At 49.6% G+C, this 11,052-nt stretch overlaps 1 protein-coding gene across 2 annotated transcripts; it reads left to right on the forward strand.

Moving 5' to 3' along the window:
• Positions 1-44: 44 nt before the first annotated feature.
• On the forward strand, positions 45-11,052 carry PIK3IP1 (phosphoinositide-3-kinase interacting protein 1). 2 transcript variants are annotated; one of them, XM_080822044.1, is made up of 6 exons: positions 45-258; positions 1,230-1,346; positions 1,433-1,552; positions 2,489-2,689; positions 2,788-2,866; positions 9,374-11,052. In XM_080822044.1, exons 1-6 carry the CDS (start codon positions 174-176, stop codon positions 9,576-9,578), a joined length of 807 nt encoding a protein of 268 aa, XP_080678170.1. In that variant the 5' UTR covers positions 45-173; the 3' UTR covers positions 9,579-11,052. The 2 variants fall into 2 exon arrangements, with proteins under 2 accessions (XP_080678170.1, XP_080678171.1); XM_080822045.1 differs by lacking the exon at positions 1,230-1,346.

The raw sequence follows: 11,052 nt of genomic DNA on the forward strand, positions 1-11,052 counted from the left end.
AGCCGAAAAACACCTCGCTGCAGCAAGCTAGCTGGGAAGCTCCCAGTTCTAAAGAGAGGCTGTTTACCAGAAGAGCATAACAAGGGCAGGTCTGACTGCAAGGCTGGGACTGGGAGGCAGAGCCGACGCCAAGGGGACCCCGGTTGGACACTGGTTGGTCAATCACCCGCAAGATGAAGGAGGTGAGGATGCTCTTGGCCTGGGTGCAAACATTCCTCATCAGCAACATGCTCCTAGCAGAAGCCTATGGATCTGGAGGTGAGATTACAATCTTTCCTTCCTGCAGCAACTTAATGAAGTAGAAACGATAAAGCTGTTTCCCAAGCATGGCCAGGCTAGACAGGAAGATCATTGGAAATAAAGCTTTTAGCTGGCTTCTCTTGTTCCAAGAAGGCTTCTCCACCCCCCCTCCCCTTTTTTCCTCTTCTTTTTCCTCCTTTCCCTGTCAGGGGTTGCAGCTCCATATTTGCCATTAAGAACAAAGGCAAGTAGCCACTTTCTCTGTCCTTCTCCTTGCCTGTGGCTCATGAATGCATGGAGTTTGGGATTCATCTCCCCTACTCCCTAAGTCCTGCTCTTTTCAGGGGCTTTGCATGGTACGGTTAGGGCACAGGCCCTCCTTCCCCATGCTCTCCTGCTGAGGGGAGTGGGAGTTTGGAGTCACATCCAAGCAGCGATGAGGTAGGTTCCCTCCAGTTTGAGGCTCTCTTTTGCCTGACTGAATCAAGGCTTTTGTAGAATTCTCTTGGGAGGGAGTGTTGCTAGTGCCAGTGTGGCCATATCCGGGAAAGGAATACCCCAGTTTATGTAACGTGGAATTACAACACAGGGATGAATTTCAGGTCCGGCCACCCACCGACTCAAAACTCCCAACATCTCCAGAAAGGTACTCGAACCCAGGCCTCTCCTACACACTCCTCCAAAGTGGCCACAAGTTCCAGAATAACAACCCCTTGCACTTGTGCAGTGCTTTCCGGCTTACAAAAAGCAAAGCAAAGCTAACATGCTCTGACCGCTGAGTGAGGGCCGAGCACCAGAGAGGCGCTTTAGACGCGCTTTCTCTTCCTTCTTTTTCTTTTTCGGGACTCACAACAACCCATCAATTAAGGCAGCAGGGGTTTTCCACATGAGGTCAGGGAGGCCTAGCCGGGCCCGGGGTCGCCCAGGCGGGGTAGGCCCGGCTCCACTGCCGGTCACTCAGTGTCCGGTGGGGCTCCTCTTCCTCACAGACTGCTTCTGGGACAACGGGCACCTGTACCGGGCGGACCAGCCCTCCCCAGCACCGGGCCTGCGCTGCCTCAACTGGCTGCAGGCGCAGAGCGGCCTGGCGTCTGGCCCCGAGTGGGGTGAGTGTCCGCCGGGGGTGGCGGGCGGGCGGCGGGCGCGGTCTGGGTCCTGGCCCCGTCTCATGGCGCCTTCTCTCCCCTCCCAGACGCCGGCAACCATAGCTACTGCCGGAACCCGGACCAGGACCCGCGAGGGCCCTGGTGCTACGTCAGCGGCAACGCCGGCGCTCCCGAGAAGCGGCCTTGCGAGGACCTGCGCTGCCCAGGTACCCGCCCGGACTCCGAGGACTTCGGGACCCCCGAAACCCCCACGCCCAGGGAGGCCTGGGAGCGGCCGTTACACCCGCCGCGCACGTGCGTCCGCGCGTCGCCGGCCGGCCCCGCCCCGCCCCCGCGCCGTCCGATTGGCCAGGGCTGTCTCCAGGCCTCAGGGCCTAAAGCCCATTGGCCGCTGCCGCCTCTCGCAGTGAGCTCATCCTCCGCGAACGCCTTGTAAACAACCGTGGGAGGCGAGGCCCCACCTCTTGGCCGCGCGATCTCTCCTTGGTGCGCAGCCTCCGGGAGCTCACGGGGCTTAACTCCCGGCCCCACACCCTTAGCGAGTCCCTCAGTGTGTGGTGGTCGTTTGTGGAGCGTCTGCTGTGGGTTAGGCACTCTACTCGCAGCGCCCCTGGAAAGAAGGTGTTTGGGGAGATCTGAGCCTCAGAGAAGTTCAGCGACATATGGAAGGAAATGGCAGGGTCCAGATTTGAATCTGAAGTTTCTTAGATTCCAGAGCGAAGGCTAGTTGCTCCTGAGGTGGCTAGACCGTTCTCAGAAATTAGATTAAATGGGACGTGTAACGCATATAACATAGGGATTGGTAAACAATGTGGATTCATGGATTGTTTCCTAGTGCAGAGGGAGACCCCTTTGAGAAGACGGCAAACTGAGGCGGGCCTTCAAAGATGGCAAGGATTTGAACAGATAAAAGATTAAGAGAGGCTCTTTCTTAGTCCTTCCTCTCACATTTGCCTTGTCCCAACTGTAGTGTGGCCCCCTCAGACCTGGTCTTGCCCCTGGGGCAAGGATGAATTTCAGTGTGGGTAGGCATCCTAAGGTGAACTCCCTTCCCCTTACCTCCCCCAACACTCCAGGCCAGTTTCAGCTGTGAAATTCACTCAGGCCACTCTAATGAGACATATTTTACACTTCACCTCCAGAGACCACTTTCGTGTCCCCTCCAACCTCCACAACAGAAACTGAGGAGGCGTCTGAAGTGCCAAGCGGAGAGGAGGTGCAGGTGTTCGCTCCTGCCAACGCCCTGCCTGCCCGGAGTGAGGCAGCAGCCGTGCAGCCAGTGATTGGGATCAGCCAGCGGGTGCGGGTGAACTCCAAGGAGAAAAAAGACCTGGGAACCCTCGGTATGATTGTCCCAACCCCTCCTTGTGCCAATCATCAAGAAATATTTTCTGATCGTCCGGGGTGCGGCTAATGGGACCTTGTGCCCTCTCCTTGGCAGGCTATGTGCTGGGCATTACCATGATGGTGATCATCATCGCCATCGGAGCTGGCATCGTCTTGGGCTATACCTACAAGAGGTCAGTAGCTTCTCTTTTGGGCTCTCTGAGAGGAGGGGAAGAAGGTGAATAAAGCTGAATCCGCCTTCTTTGTGGCATACATGCCCCAAAAGGAAGTGAAGTTTGAAAGAGGAAAACTAGCTTAAGATGTACAGACTTGGTTCTAGTCTTTAGCAGGTGACCTTGGACAAATCTTTTCCTTTGGTGCCTCTACTCCTCACCCAAAAGCCTTGTCAGGTAGGAGCTCTGGTTTCCCATTTTACAGATGAGAAAGCTTTCATCAGAGAGGTGAACTGACTTGCTCACGGTTGCAGTGCCTGGGAGTGGCAGAACCAAGATTCAAACCCAGCTCTTTTGATACCAGATTCTCTACTGTCTAACTCAAATGCCTGGTATGAAGTGAGTGGTGCTGCAGACCCTACACTCATTGTAGGGTCCCAGAGGTTGATTTCTTTATTTCTGTGAGTGACAAAATTCTACAAGAGGGGCACCTGGACGTCTCAGTTGGTTAAGCATCCAACTTGATTTCAGCCCAGGTCATGATCTCAGGGTTGTGAGATTGAGCTGTATGTTGGGCTCCATCGCACTGAGTGTGGAGCCTGTTAAGATTCCTTCCACCCCTCCCCGTTTTAAAAAATACATAAAAATAAAATAAAATCCTACTAGAAAAGGTTCCTAGACACTCCTTTTGCGGTTGGGGCTTGAATATCCTGGACCCTAAGCAGTGGGATCTCCTTCAGAACAGGAGGAAAAATGAACCTGTTTGCTATTCATCACCACATATGAGAAAGCCAGAGAGGTTCCTGGGAAACTCAGGGACCTGACCTATGGCTGGGATAACAGGAGGAGAAATGCTCATTTTTAGAGGCTCTCTGAAATATACTATGGAAAAGTCTCTCAAAGTCCATAGTGGGTGTATGGTGATAAGTCAGAGTTGCATTCATTTTTACAGCATTAGGAAAATTATTTGCCAGTCTGGGCAATATCAGGTTTGACTTCTAGCCCTGAGTGCTTGTGATATTTCTCTTCTGTGGTCTGAGAAGGCTTTCTGAAAGGGAAGTGACATGGTAGCCTGCATTTTCCAGTGGTAAGGGCTATGGCTGAGCTCACAGCCCTGGTGGGTCACCCAGCATTAAATAAACCTAGCGTGTCCTTAGAGACTGTGTAGTTACCCTCCTCATTTTACAGATGAAGAAGGGGAAGTGTTGGCTGACGATAACAACAACAACAGTAGTGGCAAAAGTGAACATTTGCCATATGCCAGACCCTGCTTCAAGCAATTTGCATGCCTTAACTCAGTTCTTACAATCACCCTTATGAGGCAAATGCTGTTATTATCCCCAGTTTACACATTAGGAAACAGACAAGAGAGGTTATGTACCTTGCTTGAGGTCACACACCTAGCGTCTGGTGGAGCCAAGTCTTAAGTCTTGCCACAAACTATCTGTGTGATTTTGGACAAGTTGCTTCTGTTTCCTACTGCAGAGCTTAGCTCAACGTGTAGCACATAGTAAGTGGTCTGTAAGTGATAGCTGTTTTTCTTTTCTGTAAAATGTGAGTCCTGTACTAGCACTCTCTGAGCCCTTGTTCCTTCTCTGGTTTTCTATGATTCAGGAAGCAGGGGTTCAGAGAGAATCAAGTATTGACCTAAGAGGCTCTCCTGACTTCTGTTCCGAGGCTATTGCCCTCAGTGGAATGGTTAACATGGCAGGTCCGGGGACACCTGGTTGTTCATTTCAGCGAGTTAGAGGAAATGATGTGGTAGCCCTGGCCTACAGTTCATAATCAGACCCAAATTTGTTGGCTGAGTTGAGCCCTTGAAATATTTCCTCCTTCCTCAGCCATTGGATAGCAGTTGGCTCTTCTCCAATCTTGTGACAGTTTCCAGGTGCTTGAACTGACTAAATGTTCTTCATTCTGAGCTCAGCTCTCATGCCCAATAAGGAATCCAGGCCTTTTTTCTTCTAAATTTGCTCTCTAGGCTGTCACAGGACTGCCCCGAGGCCTAGAATTTACTGTCCTGTAAACTCAGGGCAAGGCACCAAGTCACCAGACTCCCTGTCACTAACCACCAGACCACCCCTTTCCTCAGCAAAAGTGCTCTGAGAACAGACTGTAACAGGAAACCACATGTGGGCTAGAGCAAGCTCTCAGGTCCCATCTCTCTCCAAAGTCAGAGAACAGTGTGTCCTGGAAAGAGCTGTTGAGTGTAGGTTCTGCTGTTCCTCTGCACTTCAGTTTCTTGATTGTTGAATGGGGATATATCCCCCTCCATACACCCATACCCACCCACCCAAGATTATCATAAGTATTAAATATAAGCAGAACACCAGTCAGGTTAGATAATCATAAGAGCGGCCAGGATTTATTGCAGGCTTTCTAAATAAATAGGACCTTACTGAATGTTCTTCCCTGGTGATCTAGCTCAAGCCTCATGACCATACTTACAAGGCTCACTTTTTTTTTTTTTTAAGATTTTTATTTATTTAACACACAGAGAGAGACCACAAGTAGGTAGAGAGGCAGGCAGAGAGAGAGGGGGAAGCAGGCTCCCCGCCAAGCAGAGCCCAATGCGGGTCTCGATCCCAGGACCCTGAGACCATGACCTGAGCTAAAGGCAGAGGCTCAACCCTCTGAGCCACCCAGGTACCCCACAAGCCTCACTTTTTACACCGTTTTACAATAAGCTGCTGAGACCTAGAAGAGTTAAGTGCCATGTCTAAGCTACATAGCCAGTAAGATGTGCCCAAGGATTATCACGATCTCCCCAAAACCCAGCAAGGCTCAGCAGCATCATGCAAATTTGCTTTGAAATTGCAAAGGACAGTAGGAAAAATGGAAACTTTGAAAAAATAGCTGGGTCTAGAAGTCAAAAGAACCAGGATGTAGTTTTGGAACTGCTGCCAATTCTGGGTGCGACACTGGACAAGTAATTTACCTTCTCTGGTTTCCTCACAGTTTCCTCATCTGTAAAGTGTAAAGGCAGGAGGTCAGATGTGATGATCCTCTGAGTTCTAATGTTTCCTAAAAAGACAATATTACCTGCTGGTGGCTACAGACAGTACTTGGTTCAAATCCCAGCTCTGCTATTTGCTTAAATAAATGATTTAACCTCTTTGCATCTGCCTTCCCATCTCTGAAACAGGGATCCTAATAGATACCATATAGGTTTGTTGTGAGGATGAAATTAGACAGTGTAGTTGGGCATAGGGTTTGTGTGCATAGATTTAGCTAACTTGAGGAACTTTTCCTGAGCAGCAGTATGGCACAGCACTACTTCCAACTGGGAAAATAGTGAAAGAATAATTGGAAGACACCTATGTTGCATGAAGGAAGTCTGGGGTGTTTCCATCACCCCAAAGAGGAGTCAGAGGCAGGCAGCAGCTGCATTCACACCAGCTGACTCTGGCCAGCCCAGCTCCTGATCATGGCTCTGTTGTAGTCATGGATAGAATTACTGTAACTCTTGAATTCTGCAAAGGACCAGGAGGCTAATGGGATGGAGCTTTCCCCTGGCTGGGAAGGGCAAGCAGGAACCAGGCTTCCTCTCAGGAGTAGGGCCACAGGTGGGGGTGGGTGAAGGCTCAGCCTGTAGGGTGTTTGTCATGGTTGTCTAGGCTACAGGGTTCAGCCAGCCAGTCTGCAGCTCCCTGTCCCTGCCCCAAGAGCGGTGTCTGTGCTATCCGGAGGGAGCGTTTATTTTCTGATAAAAAGGCAAGGGAAAAACTGTAAGTCAACACTACTCCACCCCTTTAGGAGAGGAGCTGAGTCAGTGAATAAGCCTTTTGTTCCTTCTTGGCTGCCGGACAACAGCCTGGCTGCCCACCCCCTCTCCCCCACCCAGGCAGTAGGAAGGAACTGAGCTGCTTGATGGTCAATACAGCAGGCCTGGTAGTCTCTCTTGGATCTCGAATGGAGCTAGGGACAGCCTCTGCATCTCCAGACTCCTAAGCACCATTAACAGGAGGCCCGTGGGGTTGGGTGTGTTTTGAGGCTTCTAAATGGATGAGACTATAATCCAGATGAATCCAGATGAATACCTCCTTCCTTTACCCTTAGCTGTTCTTCTAGTCCTGTTCTGCTCCATTAATATGAATTGATATATTGTCCCCTAAAGACTTATGATGCAGCCTGACCATTATCAACAGCTGGCCACAGCCAGGTGCTTTACCAAGCCAGGTGCTTAGTAAAGGAGGCAGCTGAGGAAAGCAGGACAACTCCAAAGCCTGAGTTTCTTTATCTATAAAATGTGGATAATATTATCTTGCAAAATTGGTATGGAAGTGGTACATATGTAAAGTACGTGGCATCCGGTAGGTGCCTAGGTAGCTCTTTTCGTCTTGGATAATGGGAAAGTCATTTCCTGGCGCCTTACTGGGTATTCAGGATGTATGAGTTCTCACTTTCCTTCTTCCTCCAGCCCCTTAGATTCTGAAATTCAGGCCTTGGCAAAGGATACTTGCATACTCTTCTGCTTTTGTTAATTGCCTTTTGGCCTTCTACTGGCTTGGGGTTCCCTTAATAAAATTAAATCTAGACCTTCCAAGTTTTTCCTTACTTGAAGAATCTGGATTTTTGTTTTATTATGGAAGGAGGTGTTTCCTTCTGTGGTGGCAGCTGTAATTGATGAGTAGAGGGCAAAGTGAATCTTAGGCTGAGTGGGGATACACTTGGGCCAGAGAGCCATCTTCCCATGTCCCTCCATTTCCTTTTGGGGTGCTCTGGGAGTTATTTTGCTGCAGGAGTTGGTGGTATCCAGTACAGAGGCTAATGATAAGGATGGGGTAAGTGCCTCAGGCTTGCATATGCAGAAACTCAGTCACCCAGGGTGACTCAGGGAGGTGAGCTCACAAATTTGCCTTCTGTGACCTTACAATGAAAAATAGGCATTCAGAGCACATCTCATGTGAGGAATCTTACATGTCAGGGGCCCTGAAGGTTATTAAGCCCACGTCCTTGTTTTACAAATGATAAAATTAAGGTCCAGAAAGAAGGGGAGCTGCTGAGGTCACATAAACAATAATTGCCTTGGCTGGTCAGTAGGAGTTTCCTTGGGAAACAGATTAAGATAACATGGCTTGGTGAGTCAAGTCATATTCAGGGCAAATCATAATAACCTCCTCTGTGCATTTTACAGAAGTTCTGCTGTTTTCAGAATGCATTCACATTCATTATCTTATTTTGAGACAGATATTGTCCCATATCACAGATGAGGAAACCAAGGCTCAGCAAGGCTAAGCATCACTCAGCCAAGGCTGAGCTGGTACTAGAATGCAATAGAATTGGTTGATTTACAGATAGTTCTGAGGCACCTGTGCAGACTCCACCCCCTCCAGGTCCTGGCGTTTTCTCAATATCCGTCAGTCTCTAGAAACTTGTCATTGTACCTCATATGATGGATGTGTAATCCATCTGCTCTCCCTGAGGTCTGAAGTAGGCCTGTGTTATTTCACCATGTCATTCATCAGCTGCCTGTTTCAAAGCCTCTTTGGGGTGGGCTCCTTCTAGGAAGATTTCCTCTGACAGTTGAGCCCATGTGTCTAGTTGTGACTTCAGAGTATGCTGATTTGGGTCCTGAGTATTGGTTCTGGTGTGTAGTGTGCTAGGCACTCATCAAACTCTTTGGCCTGCAACAGGCATGGTCCAGGCCAGTGAGAAGGGCCCTACGTGTGCAGCCAGAAGACTAGGTTTGAGTCCCTGTGCCATCATTTCTTTGGGATGACCCTGATCAGTACTGAGTATCAGCTGGAGTCCAACGGACTTGGGTTTGAGCCCATTGGGTTATTGGAGAGTTCCTTCACTTCTCTGAGCTATTTCTTCATCTCTAAAATGAATGATAAGACCTAATTGCTGGGGTTCAGCCAAGAATTAAGTGAGATAATGTACACAAAGTTCTTAGCATGGAGTGAGCACTCCCATTTGAATAAAATGGGCGATGTCATGGTCTGATTGGGTCACTGAGCACCATGAGAATTCAAAGGTGTGTGAACATGGAGGGATCTGACAGTCACTGTTTCGTTGTCTCCTATTTGACCTGAACAGCCTTTAGTCCCTTTTGCCCCCTGCATGGGCTGGGGACAGTCCTTGTTTCCAGCCAGTGCTCACATCTTCCTTGAACTTTAGAATAAGATAGCTGTCTTGGAATAGGTCAGTTTTCTGCACAACTTTATGGGTTAGGACTGAGATGGTTCACTGAGATGGTTCTCTGTGTCTCTTGGAGCCCCTGGCCGAAAGAACAAAACCATATCTTGCTTTCAGTCTCTCTCCTCTACACTGTCTTCACTGAGCCTGTCTGCAGCTGTGTGAGGTTCATGCTACTATACACCAGTTTTACAGATGAGGAAGCAGAGACCACAGGTGTGGGAGCTTCTTGTTAAGGCAGTCTGGCAGAATGGAAATCTCATACATCAGCCACCGATTTGCTCTGACTATGCTTAGCCCTTGCCTCTTCCTGGGTGCAGCAATGTTATTTAATGAGCAAAGCCACGCGGGAGGCACAGCCTGAATGCTTCCTTCTTTTCCTGCCAGGGGGAAGGACCTGAAAGAGCAGCATGACCAGCAGGTGTGTGAGAGGGAGATGCAGCGAATTACCCTGCCCTTGTCTGCTTTCACCAACCCTACCTGTGAGATCGTGGATGAGAAGACTATTGTGGTCCACACCAACCAGACTCCAGTGGACCTTCAGGAGGGCAGCGCTCCCCTCATGGGTCAGGCGGGCACTCCTGGGGCCTGAGCCGCCAATAATGGGCAGGAGCCCAGGCAGATACTGGTACAGGACAGCCTACCCTCCTACAGGAGGAGCTACACTTTCTGTTGTGGTTAAAACCGACCCTCGACCTTTTTTTTTTTTTTTTTTTTTAAATTCTAAAACAGATGCAGGTGTTGTGCTGAGGAGGGCGAGGCTGGGCAGGGTCTTACCAGTGCTCCTCCTCCATCCCTTGGAGCAGGATTTTGCCTATGGATGGAGACAGCAGCAGCCCACACAGCAGTGCTGCTGACAAGGGCTTCCAAACATTGCCTGTGCCCTGGAACTGAACCAGGGACAGACAAGGAGCTCCCCCAGGCTCCTCTGTGCTTTATTATCTAAGATGGCCTCAGTCTCCGCCCTTCCATTTGTTCTCTGTGGGCTCTGAGTGGCACATACTGTTATCCATAGTTCAGGTCAAGTGGGTCAAGAGGCAGTATTTAAAAAATATATTTAGTTTTTAAAACAGTTGGGATGGAACTCCCAACTGACCTCCGAGAACCAGAAATGAGTTCATACAGAAGTCAAAACTGTGGGTTGAGAATGGGATCTAGGCTGGGGGCTCCTGGGGATGCTCCAGCTTGCTGGTGGTGATGTGCCTTGATAACCGTGGGCTGGCCCTGGGCCCAGGGACTCTTTCTATTTCAAAAAGGGATTGGATTCAGAATCACATTGAACATTCCACTTGGGAAGAGGGTAGAAAAGGATCCGCGGCTGCTTTAGGCCACATGACCTGAGGGGGACCTGGGGTACCCTAGACAGTTTCTGTTCAGGGTGGATAATGACCTCTTCATTTTTCAGGGGTAAGACAACAGCTAACTAACCTATGGGAATTACACTGTGAGGCCTTGTGAGCTGCTTCTGCTTCTTAACTCAGAAATTAAGCTCAGAGTTTGCAGGTGGTTCAGTGGCCTCCAGGCCAGTGCACTCCTCTGGGGTAGTAGAGCTAGGGTCACAACCCCTAACTTGTAAAACAATCAGAATCATTGGAAGGGACCTTAGGGTTCCTCAAGTCTTTGGACACAGGGGCCCATGGGGGAAAGTAATGCTCAAGGTCATAGAGCAAGCTACTGGCATGGCCAAGAGGAGAGTAACATTTCTCCATAGCACTGTGCTGCCCTAAGCCAATGGCTCAGCAGGGCCTCCAAGCCCTGATGTCACACTTGGAGGCCTTAGCAGTGCTCCCTATCCAGTGCTTCCTTCCCAAAGCCCTTCCACTGCCCCACATGGAGAGGGGGGGTCAGTAGGGCCCATTCTCTTCAGCAGACTATTTCTGGGAGTGGTTTGCTGAGGGGACCTAGGCCTCATGGGTCCCTTAGTGTTAGTGATGCTGAAGAGAAGAACAGTACATTACTGGTTTCTACTTTTCTATAAAAGCATTTTCTCTGTGTACATGTTTTATATACCTCATTCTGATACCTGCATATACAGTGCAGGAGATTGCTCTGCATTTGACTTATAT

This window comes from Martes martes (assembly GCF_963455335.1).
Source record: "Martes martes genome assembly, chromosome: 13".
Classification (NCBI taxonomy): Eukaryota; Metazoa; Chordata; class Mammalia; order Carnivora; family Mustelidae; genus Martes; species Martes martes.